This window comes from Protopterus annectens, chromosome 10.part0 (assembly GCF_019279795.1).
Source record: "Protopterus annectens isolate FY-2018-M chromosome 10.part0, PAN1.0, whole genome shotgun sequence".
Lineage (NCBI taxonomy): Eukaryota > Metazoa > Chordata > Ceratodontiformes > Protopteridae > Protopterus > Protopterus annectens.
The window spans coordinates 151,861,415-151,882,978 of record NC_056744.1 but is presented as its reverse complement, the minus strand read 5'-3'; the positions used below and the strand labels follow the sequence as shown (position 1 = coordinate 151,882,978).

Sequence of the window (21,564 nt, the reverse complement as noted above, 5' to 3'; positions counted from 1 at the left end):
GTGTAGTTAATAACAAGTCCTAAGAGATGTTTTGTTGTTGACATAAAGTAATAGGTTATACGATAATTAATTTCTTGCAATGTTGTTACACTGCATGTTAGTCTTGCCATTTTGCTTTGTTTGAAATTTGTCCTTTTTGGCATATTTTCGGCAATCCATTCAGTCGCAACAACTGGTACAGCTCCTATACAGTGCATGTTACAACATGTTTAGTAGACCCTGCTACCTTAGGGGACGAGCAGTGTTGCTGTTTGATATTTGGGTTGTTTGTGTACACTTTCATTAGAGCCTACTTCATTCTGCCCCTGTCTCCATTTGTCACAACAAAGAACTAGATTTTCTTTTTGGCACTGTAGAGGTGACTTGCTTATTGTGTACTTGGTCTTCTTTGGACAACTGTTCCCTTTGTGCCTGACCTTAGGGTTCTTCTCGAAATCACCGTGTTGTACTAAGACAAGTAAGATTGTTAATATTCAGTATTACTTGAGCTTTGTGAGGGTGACATTTCTTAACTGTCTGTACACCCAGATGTTCATCGTGTTACACTGCTGCAGTCATTACACTTGGGTTATCCTGCTTTCAGGCAGTCCCGTAGTCGGCCAGAGTTCCAAAGTCTTGGTCCGGCGTCGGTTGCTGTCGCTTCTTCCCTGACGTCAGTGCACCAGGGGTATATAAGATACATCCAACGCCATTTTCTTCAGTCTTTCTTGCCGCGCAGTGCCCGAAGCAAAAGCAGTTCGCAAGTGCCAGTCAGCCGACTCCTGAGATTTTCAAAGTCGAATTTCACATCCAAAGTCTTCAATAAAGTACCCGTTGAAACTTTTTTCTTGCCTCAGACCGATGTCAGAAAAAGTTAATAATTGCATTTCTTGTGGGAAGCAAATACCTCTTAAGGACTTCCACTCTTACTGTATTCCATGCCTAGGCCCTGATCACGACGTCACTAGTTGTCGATTTTGTGCTAGATTTAACAAACGCACAATAAAATGACGTTTTGATTTTGCTTTACACTACTTTGGCCGAAGGTTCAATTATACAATGCCATCGGAACAACCGACGACCGCAATTCTTAAAAAAACACAAAGACAAGGATAAAGACAGGCATCCGAGGTCCAAAACCGATGACGAAGCCTCTTCTAGGCAAGTCGCCGGTTCTCAATGAGGCAGATGTTCTTCATCTCACATTGCTGCAGTCCTTACACTTGGGGTAGTCCACTGTCCTCGGTCGGCCCGAATATCAAAGTATAAGGCTGACGTCGGTCAAGGTGCATCTGACTGACATCAGGACGTCAGGGTAGAAATGCGCATGACCGACGTCATATCCTCAGTCTTTTTTGCCGCATGGTCCGATGCAGAAGCAGTATTGCAGTGCCGGTTGGCGTTCTGAAATTTTTCGTTTTGAGTTTCAGACCGAGTCAAAGTTGGCTAAGTACCCGTTGGGAATATTTTAGTTTTTCTTGCCTCAGTGGTTTACCGGATGTCAGAAAAAGTGAATAATTGTATTTCTTGTGGGAAACAGATACCGCATAGAGACTGTCATACTTTGTGTATTCCTTGTTTAGGGCCTGAGCACGACGTTGTTGGGTGTCGCTCTTGTGCTAGATTTAATAAGCGCACTATAAAGAGGAGATTAGATTGTGCCAGGTTAGTCTTTGGGAAGCGGTGCAATTATAAAATGCCGTCGGATGCTCCGGCCCGCTTCTTCGAAGAAGCGCAAGGACAAAGCAGTGAAGCCTAGGCTAGAAGAACCGTCCGTACCGGACGCCGGTTCTTTAGAGGTGTCGGTGGAGCCGGTGGTTCCACCGAAGGTTTCTTTGGGATCCCAGGGAGAGACCTTGTTATTGCAGGATGTGGCCTCTCAGGAGGCAGGCCAGGGTGATGGGGCTTCTCAGGTTACTATACTCCCCTCCCTGCCTAGGGTGATTAGGCCCTCTCCTTCTGTTTCCAAGGCTTCTCCTAGAGGCAGGCCAGGTTTAGCTTCGGTTGGTGTCACCCCTAGTTCTTCTGGAACTGTGCCCAAGAAGCATATGCTTAAAATGGCAGAAGATTTGATTACTCTGATTAGGGGTTCTTTGCCCCCTCCTGATAAGAGACCTAGGGTGGAGCCTGAGCTAGGGAGTTTTGAGCAGGCTTCGGATGTTTCAGAGTCTTCGGCTGAAGACTTGCAGGAGTACTCTCCTTATTCTGATTCTGATGTGGATGATTCTACTCCTTCTGCTTCTCCTCCTGAGGATTTTTCTTTTTCAGAAACTCTTCATTCCATGAGGGAGCATTTTAAGTGGGAAGGTCAGGACTTCTCTGATTCCAGGAAAAGGCTTAGGGAATTTTTGTTTTTACCCCAGCATAGGCCTTTGGCTATACCTCCTGTTTTGGATGTAGTGGAAGATGTTTTTACAGAGGCTTCTCTTAATCCTGATTCTTTGCCTCCTGCTGCTGTTAAACCGGATAGGTATTACAGGGTGCCTGAAGTTCGTAAGTATCTTTTTAAGAGTCCTAGGGCAGACCCAGAAACTGTTAGCCAGGGGCCTAAAGGTGTTAAGGCTTCTGTTGTCAAGAATCCGGTTCCTGCAGATAAAGAAGCCAGGGCCTTGGATAGATGGGGAAAGAAAGTTGATACTTCTTCCACTCTAGCTATGAGGGCTTTGAATTGCCAGTTTCACATGTTAAAATACCAAAACTATCTCCTTTCACAGTTGAAGTCTAAGGTTGATGCTCTGGCGGAAGGTATTGATTGTAAAGAGTTACAAGATTTAGTACATGTTTCTGAACAGGTGGGTAAGCATTCTTTGCAATGTGGTTTTGATGCTGTACAGGCCTCGTCTAGGGTGGCTGCCACTGGGTCAGTTCTTCGCAGGCACGCCTGGCTGAGGGATCAAAATTTATCTGACCATGTTAAAACAAGGATTTTAGATGCTCCTTTACAATCTGATGTGTTGTTTGGTTCTCCTGTTGAGGCAGTTTTAAAGAAAATGGAAGACAAGGCTAAGTCTATGCAGACTGTTAAAGATTTTTTGCAGGTTCAGCCTCCAAAGTTTAGTAGAAATTGGCCTGCTAAAGGGTGGACGTATCCTTCTTATGATTCCCAGTCTAGGGGTAGATCTAGACGTGGTAGAGGCAGAGCTCAGGGCTCTTTCAGGCCTAGAACAGGGAGTTCTCCTGCACAGTCTTCAGGTGAGGGCAGGGGTCAGTCCTTTCGTAAACAGACCCAATGACCTACCTTTTCAGCTGCCAGAGCCTTCTCGTCTGGCAGCACCTTTGGGAGGAAGGTTGGCGCTTTTCAAAGAAAATTGGAGTTTAATTACCCAAGACAGATGGGTATTGGATATCATACACCAAGGTTACAGGTTTTATTTCCATACCTTGCCTCCTTTCAGAGGCATGCCAGACGCTCCTCCTCAACAAAGAATAGAGGCTCACAAGCAAATTTCTCTGTTACTTCAACTAGGGGCCATACAGCCGGTCCCTATGCCAGAAGTGGGCCTAGGATTTTATTCTCGCCTGTTCCTAGTACCAAAGAAGGGGAACACGTGGAGACCAATTTTGGATTTATCTATCCTCAACACTTATCTGGACATTCCCAAGTTCAAAATGTTGACGTTACAACAGCTTTTACCTCTGCTGGGCAAAGATCATTGGATGGTAACTTTGGATCTCAAGGAGGCTTACCTTCATGTTCCTATCAGACTGAGTTGCAGGAAGTATCTGCTTCGAGCTGGGACTTCTCACTATCAGTTCTCTGCATTGCCCTTTGGCTTATCTACTGCCCAGAGTGTTCACGAAAGTTCTGGCTCCAGTGATAGCTTTCTTCAGGCTAAAAGGAATACAGATCTATCCTTATTTGGACGACTGCCTGATTCTGGCTCAACGAAGGGAAGAGCTTCTTCATCATTTGGAATATGTGATAGCAGTGCTAAGATGCCTGGGGTATTCTGTGAACGAAATAAAGTCCAGTCTAGTACCCTCTCAGGACATGTGCTTTCTGGGTGTAAGACTGAATACAGCACCCCAGATGGCCTTTTTAACCCCGGACAAACAAAAGAGTCTTTCCCTTTACTTCCATCAACTATCTCATCAGTCCGGGCTGACTGCAAGGACAGTCCTTCAAGCCTTAGGGTTCATGGCATCTTGTATTCTGGTGCTTCCCAATGCCAAACTGCATATGAGGAAGCTGCAATGGTATCTCAAAAATGTATGGACACAGCACTGCCAGGATCTGGACACTGTCATTCAAATAATACCTTGCATTCAAAAGGAATTTTTGTGGTGGGCTCAGGAATGTCACCTAAACAAGGGACTCTCTGTGACCCGGCCAGAGGCGAGTCAGATTTTAACGACAGATGCCTCAGACAAAGCTTGGGGAGCTCATCTAAATGGAAAGTGGATACAAGACAAGTGGCCTGCCAGACTACAACATCTACATATCAACCTGAAGGAGATGTTAGCAGTCCAGTTTGCATTAATAGCTTTCAAGGATTTACTTCTTCCAGGGCAGGTGTTGATTCTAACAGACAACACAACTGTCATGTGGTACATCAACAAGCAAGGGGAACGATTCTTATCCTCTATGCAGGCAAGCAATGATTTTGTGGGAGACTGCTCTCAGTTTACAGCTCAATCTTCAGGCAAGGTTTCTGCCAGGAGCACAGAACTCCTTAGCAGATGTGTTGAGCAGACGAATTATGGATCCCCACGAGTGGAAATTGGATCCTCATGTATTTCAGAAATTGACAGTGTCATGGGGAACTCCAGACATAGATCTGTTCGCTTCTCCACTAAACCATCAGCTGCCAGAGTTTTGCACAAAAGGGTTTCATCCCACAGCTTGGAAAGTGGATGCTCTTTCTTTCAATTGGAGCAATCTTCATGTGTATGCCTTTCCACCTCTGCCTCTCCTCCCAAAGGTGCTTCTAAAGGTCAGACAGGACAAGCCAAGGATGATTTTAATAGCTCCAGATTGGCCTCGACAGCACTGGTACCCATTACTGAGAAGTCTGGTACGGAAGCCTCCATGGCCTTTGCCTCGATTCCACACCTGTTGTCACAGGAGGACAGCCATTTGCTCAATGTCAAACTTCACTCTCTTCACCTAACAGCCTGGCATATTCTGTTTTGAACCATAGAGGGTCTCAACTTCCACAACAAGTTTTGAATGTGATTTTGGAAGCTAGAAGGCCTAGTACAAGGAAAGTGTACGCAGATAAATGGAAGAGATTTTTATTTTGGAGTGCAGCAAAGGATTTTGATGTTTCTGAGCCTAATTTAAGTGTGGCTCTTCAATATCTTACTGAGTTACTGGACAAAGGTTTGTCTTTCTCTTCTATTAAGGTTCATGCTGCAGCAATTTCAGCTCACTATGACCTCCATTGTTTTCTCATCCTTTGTTCAAGCAATTTCTTAGAGGGGCAAAGAATATAAGACCCCCACGTAGAGCTCCTACTCCTGCTTGGGATCTCAATTTTGTGTTGGAGAAACTCACTGTACAACCTTTTGAGCCTGCAGCTACTTCTGAGTTGAAATATTTATCATGGAAGACTGCCTTTTTGTTGGCCATTACCTCTGCAAGAAGGGTTTCTGAATTGCAGGCCCTTATGGCGGTTGAGCCTTTCTTGATTTTCCATAAGGATAGGGTATCATTGCGTACTAATCCTTCCTTTATGCCTAAGGTGGTTTCTAGTGTGGCTTCAAACCAAACTATTCATTTGCCTACTTTTTATGCAAATCCCCAAAATAAAGGGGAAAAGATTTTGCACACTTTAGATGTACACAGGCAGTTGCGATATTATTTGGACAGAACTAAAGGGTTCAGGCAGTCTCAGCAGTTGTTTGTTTCTTTTGCTTTGAGTTCTCAGGGCAAGCCTGTGTCAAAACAAACTATTTCTAAGTGGATTGGGTTTTGCATTGCTTTCTGTTATTCCCATCATGGCAAGGAGATTCCAGCTGGGATTAGGCCTCATTCCACTAGGGCTACTGCCACTGACAGCCTTTTGAGGGGAGTGGCAACCAAGGATATTTTGGAGGCAGCTACTTGGAGTTCAGTGCATACTTTCTCTAGGCATTATCACCTGCCACTTTACTCTAAATCCAGGGCTGGTTTTGCCACTGCTGTTTTGCAGGGCATTTTGGCAGCTCCTGCTTCCTTGTAGTTTGGCCATCCTCCCTTACCTCTGCTTTGGGATTCTACCCAAGTGTAAGGACTGCAGCAATGTGAGATGAAGAACATAGTACAGTTTTGTACCTACCATAAATGTAGATGTTCAAGATCCACATTGCTGCAGTCCAATTTCTCCCTCCTTCCCTCTGTAGTTAGAGGTGGTTGTGTGGGTTGGGTTGTAAATATTGTGTATATTGTATATATTGTACATATAATTAGTGCAAGGGTGGTTGGTTGTTTGTTTGCTGTCTTTTGGTTTTGACCTTTATTTTTAGGGTCTTCTGACATCTGGGGCAGGAAAAGACTGAGGATATGACGTCGGTCATGCGCATTTGTACCCTGACGTCCTGATGTCAGTCAGATGCGCCTTGACCGACGTCAGCCTTATACTTTGATATTCGGGCCGACCGAGGACAGCGGACTACCCCAAGTGTAAGGACTGCAGCAATGTGGATCTTCGAACATCTACATTTATGGTAGGTACAAAACTGTACTTTTCGCAGCCCCTGACACCCGCTACCTCAGAGCCACAGGCTGCCTCCGACTCCCACGTGGAGACAACTAGGCCTCTGGAAACTCAAGGTATTGGGCCTACGGAAACTAATCCCGCAGATGGGTCCGGAGCCGCTGAGCAGACATCGGCTTCTGAGGGTGTTTTCAGAGCTTCACAACTTACCATTAAAGCAACAGCCAAGACAAAACACCATTAAAGACAAAGAAGCAAGTACAGCATTCTCCTGGACAGTCCTCCATGCTAAGAAACAGATGCTTAAAATGGCCGAAGACCTCATTACTCTAATCAGGGGTTCCCATCCCCCTCCTGAGAAAAGGCCTAGGCAGGATACAGATTATGATTCCTCTGATCAGGTTTCCATTTCCTCTGATTCCTCTTCAGACCAGGGATACTCTCTACCCCCCCATGAGGACTCTGATGCTGAAGAATCTATCCCTTCAGCCTCTCCTCCTGAGGATTACTCTTTTGGGGAAACTTTACATACCATGAGAGAACATTTCTATTGGGAAAGTCAGGATTACTCAGAATCCAAGAAAAGGCTCAGGGATTTCCTTTTATTACCTCAGCACAGGCCTCTGGCTATTCCGCCTGTGCTAGATATTGCGGATGATGTGTTCTCTGAATCCAGCTTATCTCCTGATTCTTTGCCCCCTGCACCAGCCAAGCCAGATAGGTATTATAGAGTCCCTGACTCTCACAAGTTTCTTTATATAAACCCATCTGCTGACCCAGAAACCATTTCCCAGGGTCCCAAAGGGGTTAAGGCATCCATTGCAAAAAAATCCAGTCCCCTCTGACAGAGATTATAGAGCATTGGATAGATGGGGGAAGAAAGTTTACACTTCTGCAACTTTAGCAGTAAGGGCTTTAAATTGCCAGTTTCACATGCTTAAGTACCAACAATATTTAATGGCTCAGTTAAAACAGAAAATGCTCGCAAGCTCAGAAGCTCCTGACTATAAAGAAATGCAGGATTTATTGCATGCAGTTGAACAGGTGGGAAAACATACTCTGCAATGTGGTTTTGATTCTTTAGAGGCCTCTTGTAGAGCCGCAGTTACAGGTTCTGTGATTCGAAGACATGCTTGGTTAAAAGAACAGAGTTTACCTGATCATGTTAAGGCAAAATTATTGGATGCTCCTTTACAGTATGATACCTTGTTTGGTGTTAAGGCAGAAGAGGTGTTAAAGAAAATGGAGGATAAAGCTAAATCTATGCAAACAGTCAAAGATTTCTTACAGTACAGCCACCTAAATTTAGCAGAAATTGGCCTACAAAGAATTGGTCCTTTCCAATGTCAGACAGGCCACAGAGAAGCAGATACAGACGCCCAAGAGGCAGGTCTCAACCCCAAGGCTCTAACAGAAAATGACAGTGGGGTACCTCAACCCCAAAAGGAGGTGAGGACAAGTCTCAACCTTTCCGGAAACAGTCCCAATGACTTCCCCCTTCGTATGCCAAGCACTTCCCTTTTGGCATCCCCCTTAGGAGGAAAACCAGCACTTTTTTCTCAAAATTGGCAAACAATCACCCAAGACAAATTGCTTCTGAATATTGTGTCTCAAGGTTACAGGCTCCACTTTCACACTTTACCAAGGCTAAAAGAAATGCCAAACCTGCCACATAATCAATGGGCAGAGGCTCAAAAACAAATTTCAGCCCTCATGGACATGAGAGCTATTCAAAAAGTACCACAGCAGGAACAAGGACAAGGATTTTACTCAAGACTCTTTCCTGGTCCCCAGAAAGGACAAAGCCTGGAGACCCATACTAGACCTTTCAACTCTAAATACTTATCTGGATGTTCCGAAATTCAAAATGTTGACACTACAGCAGCTTCTTCCCATGCTGGGCAAGAAGGCTTGGCTTGTTACTTTGGACCTCAAAGAGGCATACCTGCATGTCCCTGTCAGACAAGATTGCAGAAGATACCAGAGATTCAAAGCTGGTACAATGCACTACCAATTCTCTGCACTGCCCTTTGGCTTATCTACTGCGCCCAGGGTCTTTACAAAGTGCCTGGCACCAGTAATTGCATTTTGCAGACAAAAAGGAATTCAAATATATCCCTACTTGGACGATTGCCTCATTCAAGCAGAGAGAAAGGACATTCTTCTAAAGCATCTGGCGTTTGTAAAAAGGTTGCTAATTTCTCTAGGGTACACAGTAAACGAAAAGAAGTCAAGACTAGTTCCCTCACAACAGGTAATATTCCTGGGTGCCAGGTTAAATACAACGGCCCAGATGGCTTATCTCACACCAGACAGACAAGGACAACTGACTCAATATTTTCAATTACTGGCAAAAAATGTTCCATCTCCCTGCAAGAAAAATTCTGCAGGCCCTGGGATTCATGGCATCCTACATACTACTAATACCATATGCCAGACTGCATATGAGGAAATTACAGTGGTACCTAAAAAGTGTTTGAACTCAACACTCTCACAGTTTAGAAGCAGTAATACCAATAATTCCCTGCCTACAACAGGAGTTTCGATGGTGGGCACAGGCATGTCACCTCAACAAGAGTCAGCCTTTCACTCTACCCACAGCCGGGCAGGCTCTAACAACAGATGCTTCGGATTACGCCTGGGGAGCACACATGGCAGGAAAATGTGTTCAGGGCAAGTGGACCACAGACCAAATGCATCTTCACATCAATCAAAAAGAGATGTTGGCTGTTCAAAATGCCCTAACAGCTTTCAAGGATCTTCTGCATCCAGGACAATTACTACTAAAGACAGACAACACCACAGTAATGTGGTATATAAGCAAGGGGGCACTCATTCTTATCCCCTATGCAGGCAAGCCATGACCTTGTGGAACACTGCTCTAACTTATCAAGTTCATCTGCAAGAACAATTCCTGCCAAGAAAGAAAAATACTCTGGCAGACGATCTAAGCAGAAATATCATGGACCCTCACGAATGGAAATTGAATCCACAAATCTTCAGCATGGTAACGCAAAAATGGGGATGCCCAGACATAGATCTTTTTGCCTCCCCACTGAATTGCCAACTACAAAAATTCTGCACAAGGACTTACCACAGACAAGCATGGAAAGTGGATGCTCTTTCGTTCAGCTGGAAGAGCCTAAAAGTTTATGCCTTCCCACCACTGCCTCTCCTTTCAAAGGTACTCTTAAAAGCCAGACAAGAAAAACCACAGATGATCCTGATTGCTCCAGACTGGCAACGCCAGCACTGGTACCCAATCTTAAAGAACTTAGCTCAAGGCCCACCATGGATTTTGCCTCAGATTTCACACTTTCTGACTCAACAAAACAATCAGATCCTGCACGGTCAGCTCAAAACCCTAAACCTAGCTGCATGGCAGATTCATTAGTCAAACAGGCAACACCTCTCTCTAAAGCTGTTATGGATGTCATTTTGGTGGCCAGGAGGCCTATCACCAGGAAATCTTACTCAGAAAAATGGAAGAGATTCTTTGCGTGGAACCAGGCTCAAAGTCTTGACCCTCTTGTTCCAAACATACCTCAGATTTTACAATACTTAACTGAGATGCTGGACAAAGGCCTGTCCTTCTCATCAATTAAGCAATTTCAGCACATTACAACACGGATCCTCCTTTATTCTCTCATCCTTTGCTAAAGCAGTACCTCAGAGGGGCTAAAAACATGACTGCCCCGGAGAGCACCAATACCAACTTGGGACCTCAATTTTGTTTTGGAAAAACTGACCCTGCCACCTTTTGAGCCAGCCAATACAGCCGATCTAAAATTTTTGTCATGGAAAACAGCTCTGCTCCTGGCAGTAACTTCCGCACGAAGAGTGTCAGAGCTACAGGCATTAATGGCAGTGGAACCTTTTATAATTTTTCATTAGGACATGGTTTCTTTAAGGACAAACCCTACCTTTATGCCAAAGGTGGTATCTAGTGTGGCTCTTAACCAAACCATCCATTTGCCAACTTTTTATCCAAACCCCCGGAATAAAGGGGAGAAACTTCTGCACCCTTTGGACATACACAGGCAGCTACGCTTCTACTTGGACAAAACAAAAGCTTTCAGGAAAACTGATCAACTGTTTATAGCATATGCTGCAGGATCACAGGTCAAGGCTATCTCAAAGCAGACTATCTCCAGATGGATAGGACACTGTATTCGTTACTGCTACACACAGCATGGAAAATCAGTCCCTAATAACATTAGGCCACATTCTACCAGAGCAACAGCCACTTCAACAGCCTTTCTCAGAGGAGTACCAACCAAGGAAATTTTGGAGGCTGCAACTTGGGAGTTCAGTGCACACCTTTACCAAGCATTACCACTTGCCTCTTTACTCTAAATCCAGAGCAGGATTTGCCACTGCAGTTCTGCAAGGCCTCATAGCCAATCCTAACTCTTTATAGACCAGCCACCCAACCTTAGCTTTGGGATTCTACCCAAGTGTAATGACTGCAGCAGTGTAACATGATGAACATAGTACAGTTTTGTACCCACCATAAATGTAGATGTTCGAGTGTTCACACTGCTGCAGTCCAGGTTACCCTCCCTCCATCCCCTCTGTCTTAGCTGGGCTTATCTATACCTTTCTATCCTATACAACCTTTGTGGTGTATTTGCTTGTAACTGAAGGTATTTTTTTTTTTTTTATGTATGTTTTATTAGCAATATGTATTGCCTACCTACTTGGGGGCACCTAACATCTGGGGCAAGAAAAACTGAAGAAAATGGCATCGGATGCATCTTGTATACCCCTGGCGCACTGACGTCAGGGAAGAAGTGACAGCAGCCGACGCCGGACCAAGACTTTGGAACTCTGGCCGACTACGGGACAGCCTGACGGCAGGATAACCCAAGTGAACACTCGAACATCTACATTTATGGTAGGTACAAAACTGTACTTTCTCCATTATCTAAGATAATGAGAAGTCAGAGGCAGCTAGTAGCAAGACATTTATGTCAATAGCCCTGAATGTTTTCAGAGCAGAATTAAGGAATGGCAAATTCATCTATCCAGCCATCACTCCTTTTTTTCTAATTTTTGCACATGGGTTCTGGTGACACTTCAACTGTGACAGTCATCCAAAGAGCCAGTATTCGCGCCACCAGCTGGCTAGCCTTGCTGCAGAATTAAGTACTGATAAATAACCTGGTTAAAAGCAAACAGGTAATAATAAGATAGTGTGACATGCAACAGCTATTTTGTGTGTCATCAATTATTCTCTTTTACAGGCTGAGCAAAGTATGAAGAAAAATGCTTTTGTTACATAATGGGAAAGGTTAGACTTTCTATACCTTCCTTTTCATGATTGAAAGTGTATCACAGTGAACAGAAAGTACAGGAATGGATGGAGATACAGATTCCTGCAGTCTACCTGTTTGCCCACCTGTGCCATTGTTCTTCAGGATGCTTGTTCATATGTAGAAGGATTATGGATCTTAGGGTTGACAGACTGTTTAAATGAAAATCTGCTTAAGTAATAACAGCTTAAAAGGGCAAAATAAATTGATTACATAATGGGCATGCTCCCAACAGCCCTATGAGGGGCTTTAACCCCACTTCCACCTTGTCCTTCTTATAACCAGCTCCATAGTCACACAACCCCTACAAAGGTTAACTCTTTTCGCTTGAGGTTTTACTTAAATGCTTTGCCAATTTGATAAGTACTTACTTATAGATATTAAAAGAGCCCACACTCATAAAAAGTCCTGTTTATGTATGTGCATATTTATTTAGCAGTTTGTTGACTGGGTAGTCCCACCGAGATCCATTTAAGAGGATTTTTATTTTATTTATTATTAAGTGTGACAGAGGAATCCAGTGGACTGAATAACTTGTGCAAAGCTGTCACCTACAAGAAGGAGTTGGTAAGATTCAGTTCTACGTCTTCAGCCTCGCAGACTTTTTTTTAATTTTATTATTTTATATATTTGACATTTGGTAACCAGGAAACTCCGAATGGGTAGAGATTACCCATTTTCAGTGGAGGCTCCACATATAGACAGACAGAGAAAAATAACTTCATAAAAGAATGAAGAATGAGAAATTACATATGAGGTAAATATAACAAAATTTATAAAAAATATAAAAATACATAATTGGATAAAGGATGTACTGGCAAGATTGTTCATTCTATTTAGTACTAATTGCAGTTGATACAAAGGGTATAGATTGTTGAGGGGAAGGAGAGGAAAAAGTATCGAATAAGGTAGTATAAAGGTAAAAAAGTATTAGATTGCAAGGTTCTAGAATTGTGGTAAATACTGTGACAGTGATTGGGTATAAGTTGGAAGAGTAGGAAGTTTCTAGGGCTGGAAGGTATTGTAGACAATAGCTAGAAAGGAGAAGAGCATGAGCAAATCCAGGATTTGGAGAGATGTTCTTTAAGGTGGGACTTGAAGGTTTGGTATTGAGGGACTTGCTTAATACGTAGTGACAAGTTGTTCCAGGACTTGGCTACACAATAAGAGTAGAGACAGAGGCCACTTGACCTCAGTGGTTTATAAACAGAAGTTGTTTGTCAGAAGAGGGTAGTTTCTAATGAGAAAGATAGTATTGTGAAATGGAGGAGATGTTAGGAGAAACTAAGGGGTTGTTGACTATTTTGTGAGTTAGTAATAGCTGGATCATGTGTAGTTGGAGTGGAAGTTCAAGCCAGTTAAGCAGTTTAATAGATAGGCAGTGATGTGACTTGTGAGGTTGACCAGTAGCAAATTTTGCTATTTTGTTGTGGCATTGGTTAAGTTTAGTTTTCAGGAAGGCATTAAGATTAGTTAGAATAGGGGAGGTATAAAGAAGGGAAGGTACAAGGTATGTGGCACCAAGTGTAATTTTAGTAGAGTTGGTTAGGAATGGTTTAGCTCTATGTAACACGCCAAGTTTTTGGTGGGTCAGTTTGATAGTGTTATTTATGTGCAAATCAAATTTGAGATGTCATCAGTAGTGACACCTAGTAGTTTAGAATGAGGGATGACCTTAATTACAGTATTGTTTAGTGATGAAATTCTAAAGTGTAGTTTGTCAGGAGAATGTTGTTTAGGAAATAATAGGAGTTTTGTCATTTTGGGATTAAGTAAGAGCTGATTATTGGTAATCCAGGTGTCGATGGAGGTAAAGGCCTCTTGCGTTAAAGTTTGTAGTTGAGTAAGGTTGTTAGAGGAGCAGATTAGAGTCATCAGGATATTGAATGAGAGTTGCATGTTTAGATGCAGATGAAAGGTTGTTAATAATTATATTAAAGATGAGAGGGACTAGGATAGAGCCTTGTGAAACATCAGTGATGACTGGAGGATAAGGACATTGAGTGGAGGCTCATTTGACAGACTGATGGCTGTTAGATAAATAACTCGAGAACAATAGTAGGGTATTGTCAGTAGAGCCAAGGAAAGAAAGTTGTGATAAGAGTTTAGGATGAGAGATGGTATCAAAACCTGTAGATAGATCGAGGAATAGGGATGAGACAAAATTACCCATGTCTCTGGCTTTGTTGACTGCATCATTGAAAGATAAAAGAACTGTGGTGATACTGTGTGCAGGTCTGAAGCCATGCTGGGTAGGAGAGAGTAAATTGTTTTTAAGTAAGTGGTGAAAGAGTTGTTTGTGGATGCATTTTTCAAAAATTTTGGATAGTGGTGACAGTATTGCGGTAGGCCTGTAGTTAGATATTTTAGTGGAATTCCCAACTTTGTGAAGTAGGGTAATGAACTTTTTCCAGAGGGACAGCATATCTGTTTCGTTGATGGATCTATTAATGAGTATAGAGACAGGGTAGGCTATGGAATTAGCGATTTTTAGAAATTCATTGGAAAGATTGTCAGCAGAAGGAGAGCAAGTTCTGAGTTTACTAAGTAGATATTTGATAAGAAATGTCAGGACAGGTTTGAGGGAGAATGGCGATTGGGAGGAGGTTGCAGTGGATGGGAAGGAAGTAGAGGTAGAAGAGAAGCTGTTGGTAGGGGTGGAAATTATTTCTATAAAGTAGGAATTAAACAGACCTACATTAATGATTGTGACTATGTTGTCATAAAGCTCTGAGGAGAATGTGGTTCCTATGAAAAAGAAGTAAATTATTGGTGCAGATTGCTTAGGAAATGGAAGTTGTGAAAAGTGATGGGCCTATTATCATGCCTATACAGGGTGTGAGGGTGATATTACTATACATGCACTGTTGCCAGTGACTGCTTTGTTTATATGAGAAGACTAGTGGACACCGCCTGAATATGTATCCTGTTCTGCCACCAAATTCTGCATACAGAGATATTCTAACTATCAGTTTCTGTTTGGGCATTAAATAAAGGGCAAAAATCATCACCTGAAGTCATGTTTGGTAGGTTAACTCAGCTGCTAAACTGACTGGCTGCAGTTACATATACTACTTCTTACATTAATGAAATGCCATATTTTTTTTATTTGCCAACCCGAAGATTAAACAACCAGTGGATGTGATATATACCCCGTGAGAAAAAAGTGGGAGTTTGCCATTTTCTTTCATGTAGAATATAGCAGGATTTTAACACATACAATACTTGTACAAAACTGAGCCAATCTGCTAATGTGCTGAAGCTTTAGTTGCATTTTTTAATACTCTTATTTTTTTTTAAAGGTCAGTTGCTGTTGGCACCGAGTCAGGCTACATTCTGTTTTCTTTGTCTTCTGTTGAGAAGTTAGACCGGATACACGAATGCAGTAAGTATATTCTTTGCATTTTGTTGAAGTTAGACTGAATGCATGAATGTGTTAAGTGTACCTGAGTTCACCACCTGCACAGAATGTCATGTGACACCTGCCAGCATTAACTATACACTTTTTCAGTTCCTTCTGTGAAGCTTGCCAGTATCAAACAGTTGCACCCTGCAGACAATGAAGTAAGATTCATGGTCAAGTTCTCCTGACAGAATACTTGGCACCCAGTTTAACATGTACTAGCAGCTGTTTAAAGAAATTGTGGTACTGAAATAAATGGCTATAAGTGACTATACAGACACCGTACTACTGTATCCGTTATTCTTTATTTGTATTAGTACGAATTCTTGCCAATCAGTTAATTCTTTCAGAGTATAAATCTTAATTCATTATAACACGGCTAGACTCGCAGCTGACTGATGCACACTCGGTCACAAACATCACTAAAGAAGAGCAAGTATTGCTTACTTTATATACTTTTTGTAACTGTCAAAACAATGTTATTTTTGATATGAAAAAGTCCCTGTAATGCATAGCTTATGTTATTTTTAATGCAAACGTCATGTTATTTTTCTCATTTCTGATATGCAAAAGTTTATGTTATTTTTGAGATGAAAAAGTCCCTGTGATGCAAAGTCAATGTAACTTCCTTTTTTGTATAACAGGATGCCATTAAACCCACAGCTACATTTATTAATAACTAAACTAGACATTTCTAATAAAAGTCAGCAGCTTGCAAAGCAAGCTATATTATTTTGAAAACCTGCTGTTCAGCCTTGCACATTTTTCCTTCCTGCACACACAGTATTTTTGGGGAAAAGTCTTTTAATTTATGCAGTCTCTATCAATTCCCCCATTTTTAATTAAAACCAGGAAAATTGTAAAACAGTTTACAAAACAATACGATCTTCAGTACTTTGAACCTCTCGGTCCACTGCTGTATATGGATCCCTTGCATTTAATGCTATTTCTTCATACACTGTACTGTTGTTAACGGTTGTTATTTGATTAATGCTTTTATTAACACAAATTTTAACACACATGCAAACTGTTGTGATTAAGCAGATAATGACAATAAGAGCAATTAATGCGGAAATTATAGTACCCCACCATCCTGAGAATAATCCACTTAGCCAGTCTGACCATTCTGTACTCCATGTTTTCCTAACTTTTGAGGAAACTTCGCCAATTCTCCCTAGATGTTGATGTATAGATTCTGATTTATCAGGAATATACGTACAGCACTCTGTTTGGATTAAAGCACACCCCCCCCCAGCTAGCCAGCAAGTAATCCAAAGCCATTCTGTTTTGGAGAACCATTGTCCTCATTGCTACCATCTCTTCTGTTATATCTGAGATAGCCCCATATGTTGCATTTGCTAAAATTTCCATTAACTTTGCCACCTTTCGTAATTCCCATATTGCTTTGGTGGCACCATACCAGGGAAAAATTCCAGCCTCTGAGATAACGCCATCCCCCTAAGTCCAACTATTTTAAGTCTTCTCCAGGCTTGGAGAAACTATCATGAACCTCCCTTTTCCTTTGGTGATTTCTAACCTTTTCTTTTGGCAATGTATGAGTAATTCTCATCATTGGAACTGCAAACCCTATGTAACACTACCATTGCCAGCGTACTGGTAACCATTTATATGCATTTTTCCTACAGTACTTCTCAGGATTTAATCAGCATCTGAAAATCTGTAGTATTTTGTATATGTACATGGTGCTTTAAGAAACTAGAACTATTTTAAAGTGCCTAAAAAGGTAGGTGGCTTTACCAGCACCAGGACTCTAAAGACAATCATAAGGCCTTCTTTAGCTATGTTAGAAACCTAGGAGGAAACTCCCAGATATGCTCAGAATTAGTTCAAAATGATGTGAAAATTACTGAACCTACACACATTGCTAACATACTGGCTGACAGGTTCAATTCCAGAGGATTGTAGCCCACAAACATCTCCAACCCAGGTGAGAACTGCCTCACTATAGCTTGACAAGCCTTATCTGCAAAGCCATGGAGAGGATCATAATGGAACGGAACTTGCAGACTTTGGATCCAACCCAGTTTGTCTTTGTCAAAGGCAGATCCTGCAAAACTCATCAGCTTGAATGTAAACCCATACATCACAAGATGGTGTCAGACTCAAAGCCTGTCACAAGTGGTGTCCCACAGTTTCTGAAGTACAAGCAAACACAGGAGGGTTATGGCTGACAAAGTTTGCAGATGACTGCAAACACATCTGACACAGATATCCTCCAGAATATGCTGCCCGACTGAAAGAACTCCAGCTCTATTCAGTCTCGCCATGTCAAACCCAGATTTGATGAATATGCTTCACCTCAAAAATCTAGATGGACAGATTCATCACCCAGAGACTCCTGTGCTGTGGAACAAAATTGTTCAAGAGGAATCTTGACCAATGGATGGATTACTTCAGTGTCACTGCTTGACAGAGGCACAGAAAAATGATAGGCATAGTATAAATGCCCTTGGGCAGATAGCCTAGTATGAACCTATGAACCTATGAACCTATTATCAATATCAATACAGATTTCATCCACCATGGTCTGAGCAAGCAGTCAGTAACACTGTCCTTAGTAATTTTTCATGTACTGTGGTATTATCTAGAATTTATATCACTGCTGTCTCATACATTTGGAATTTACTGCTTTTGGCAATAGTGTGTTGAAGAACTATTTAAGTTTGTTACACTGAGACAATACTCTTGTGTGAACTGAACTTACCATAACAGTGGATGTTTGAATGATCACTGCTGCAGTGGCCTTAGCTGTATGGGTTATATCTTGCCCAGGATGTAACAGCTGCCTATCTCCAAAGCTTCACGACACCTTCCATGTACCCAGGCTATCAAGAGGCTTGAGCTGAGTTGAGTGGAGCCACTGGAGTGATCTCAGGGGTGAATTTTCTATTTCCCATCCACTCCTCGAGATTTCTCTTGAAGAGGGTCAGTGAGGTGCTCTGCTTGGTATGTATAGGTTCATAGGTTGGTACTAGACTATTGGCCCTAGGGCCTATACAAGCCTAGCCATAACCATTTCCTGGCTATTTATTCCCACAATATTTACTTCCCTGGACCCCTGTCTAGCAGGGCAACTGACGTGATCCCCGGGGTGAACTTCCTATCTCCCATCCAATCATCAAGGTTCCTTTTGAAGAGGGCCAAAGAGGCGCTCTGCTTAACAAGTATGGGCAGTCTATTCTAGAGTCTGGGGAGTCTCTGGGTCAGGAACCTATCCTTCCAGTATGTTTTGTTCATTGTGATGACAAGGTTTAGATCCCCTGGTGCATGTGGCTCTGAGGGATTGGGATTTCTTTGTGTAGCATGTCCGACAGCACTGGGTTTGACATGGCCTTGTATGTTAAGCAGAGATCGCCTCTGAGTAGATGATATGCAACAGAGTATAGGTGGAGTTTTTTTTAGACGGTCAGCATAGGCCATCTGCTTTAGGCCTGTGATTCTTTTAGTGAGGTATTTCTGTGGCCTTTCCAGTTGTTGCAGATGTCTTGAGAGGTACATATCAAACAGGGCATTGTATTCTATAATGAGTCTAATGAGGGATGAGTACAGTGGGACAATGACCTCCTTTTTTCTGGATGAAAAGCCCTTAGTGATGACGTGTGCCACATAGAAGGATTTCCTGACTGTTGTGGTGATGTGGTTATCGAAGGTGAGACCACTGTCCACCTGTGTCCCTAGGTCTCTTATCACACTTTCGGTGTTTAGTGTACTGCCACCTATGTGTTAATTCACAGGTATATGTTTTTTCCCAAAGGGGATAACTATACATTTCTTGACATAGCTATAGAATGCCTTGTGGTTGTCTTTGGAATCTTTGGCAATTTTATTTTCGTAATTAGCTTTGGAGGATTTTATGAGGGATCTCAGCTTTTTACTGAAGCTGGTAAGGGAGTTTTTTGCATCCTGGGATTTTTCTCTTTTCTGCAACAGTTTCTTCCTTTTGTTGTAAAGTTTGTTTATTGCAGGGGACCATCAGATTGGCTTCCTTTTATGCCATAGCATGGTTCGTCTCTGGGTTATGAACCTGTCCCTCCAGCATGTTCTGTTGATTGTGGTCATGAGATTGAGGTCTCTGGAGCGTGTGGTGCGGAGGGATTGGGATTTCTTTAGATGTAGCATTTCTAACAGAGCTGGGTCAGACATGGCTTTGTAAGTCAAGCAGAGAACGCTTCAAAGTAGGCGATATGAGACAGAGAATAGATGGAGTTTTTTGAGGCTGTCCATATAGGGCAAGTGTTTAAGGCCTGGGATCCTCTTTGCGAGGTACTTTTCCGGCCTCTACAGTTGTTGCAGGTGTCTAGTGAGGTACATGGCAAATGAGGATAGTTGAGGAACTCCCCACAGATGGATCAAATCTTGGACCCCCCTTCTTGTTTCCATTTGTGAGGGTCTTGCCCTGATCCTGCTCTGCTTGTCTGCCCCACAGTTTTGGTCTTGGAGAATACAGGATGCCTGTAGAGTGAGATTGTGCTGTGAAGCTCTATCCCAAGCTAACATGGCTAATCTGCAAAGGGGGGTATGACCTGCTTCCCCCTCGCTTGCTGATGTACCATATAACTGTGTTATCATCTGTGACCACTTGAGGAGGTCCTTGGGACCAAAGATGGTTCATAGCAAGCATCTCCTTGATATTTATGTGCTTGTGTCTATCCTTGGTGTCCCACACCTCCTGCACATTTATCCCTCCTGAAATTGCCCCCCCCCCCAAGCAAGTTCAAAGTGTATGTGGTGACTGACTGCTATGGAGCCGGGAGGTAGAAGGGAAATCCTGGATTTAAGGATTTCTGCTGCTCCACCAAAACATTTCTCTCTGACAAACCCCATCACTGGGATTCGAAAAGATAAAGGTATTGATGTTGGCCCAAAGAAATTTCAGATACCATTGTATCTTTCTCATTTAGAGTCTTGCCAGGGGTATCATGAGAATCCTAGATGCCATGAGACCCAAAATCTTGAGGCATTCCCTCGCAGTGACCAAAGACTGAGTTGAAAACCTTAGAAATAGATCTAAATAAAGATCTATTTTTTTCCTGTGGAAGAAAAGCACTGTGAACTGAGTTGTCTAGTTGACATCCTAGGAACACAATCCTGTGTGAGGGAGTTAAGAAAGACTTCTGAATATTCTGTTTGAATCCCAGGTTGTATAAGAGATATGTCACCCAAGTGAGAGAATCATGCCCCTTTGAAAAAAAGTCTGCAAAGTTAAGCAAGTTGTCTAAATATGGAAAAATGTGGATACTCTGTAGCCTGAAATGAGCTATAACTGCAGCTGGATACTCTGTGAACACTCTTGGTGCAGTGGATATTCCAAAGGGTAAGGCAGAGAACTGGTAATGTGTTCCTGTCACACAAAACCGTAAGATACATTTGAAGTATGGATAAATAGGGATGTGATGATAAGCATCTTTTTTGTCTAGTATTACCAGGAAACCTAAAATAGGAAGACAAGATAAAAGGTTGTGAAAGTGACATCATTTTGAATTTGGGCACTATCAGAAGCAGGTTTAGGAAGGTAAGATCCAGAACTGGTCTCCAGGTATTTTCTTTCTTTGACACTAGTATCATCCTTGAATAAAAACCTTTCCCCACCTGGGAAAGATTATCTGGTTCTGTCAGTCCTTGGGACAGCATGTGATGAAGAGCAGGTGGAAACAAAATAGCTGATCTGGAGGATGAGGAATTACCCCATGGAGTGGAGACATTTCCTCCCACTGCCATCTGTAACCTTGCTAAATGATTTTCAGAACCCATTTATTTGAAACAGTCTATTGCTACATTGAAAAATGTTGAGTCATACCTTCTGAAAAAAAAAAAAAAAACGGCCAGTGTAGGGGGGGTATCAAGGTCTCTTGAATAGTCACTGAGACGTGACCTGTTCTTTGTTTTGGGAAGTTCAAGACTTCTTTTTGGACCCCCCTTGCCATTTCTTCTTAAATGTCTTTGTATCTGAATTTGGTCGAGACTGTTTATTCTGTTTTTTTTTTTTTTTTTTGCAAAAATTGGATGAGGAGATAGAAAATCCTTTTTGGAAAAGGAGGGCTGAAAAAACTTAAGAGATTACTTGGATCAGCTTGCCCCTTTCATCACACTTTTTGATCACTTCTGCAGCAGACGGGCCAAACACTAAATATCTGTCTAAGGGAAAATTTTAAATCTCATTTTTACATCATCTGAGAGGTTCTGTGAATGTAATCAAGCAGACCTCCTT

General features: G+C 42.3%; 1 protein-coding gene across 1 annotated transcript in view; it reads left to right on the top strand.

Moving 5' to 3' along the window:
- Positions 1–21,564, top strand: part of WIPI1 (WD repeat domain, phosphoinositide interacting 1) — a 1,063,998-nt gene that overhangs the window by 265,112 nt on the left and 777,322 nt on the right. Inside the window, exon 2 of the mRNA XM_044085121.1 lies at positions 15,235–15,317. Within this exon, the coding sequence (XP_043941056.1) occupies positions 15,235–15,317 (83 nt within the window). The remainder of the gene's footprint in view (positions 1–15,234; positions 15,318–21,564) is intronic.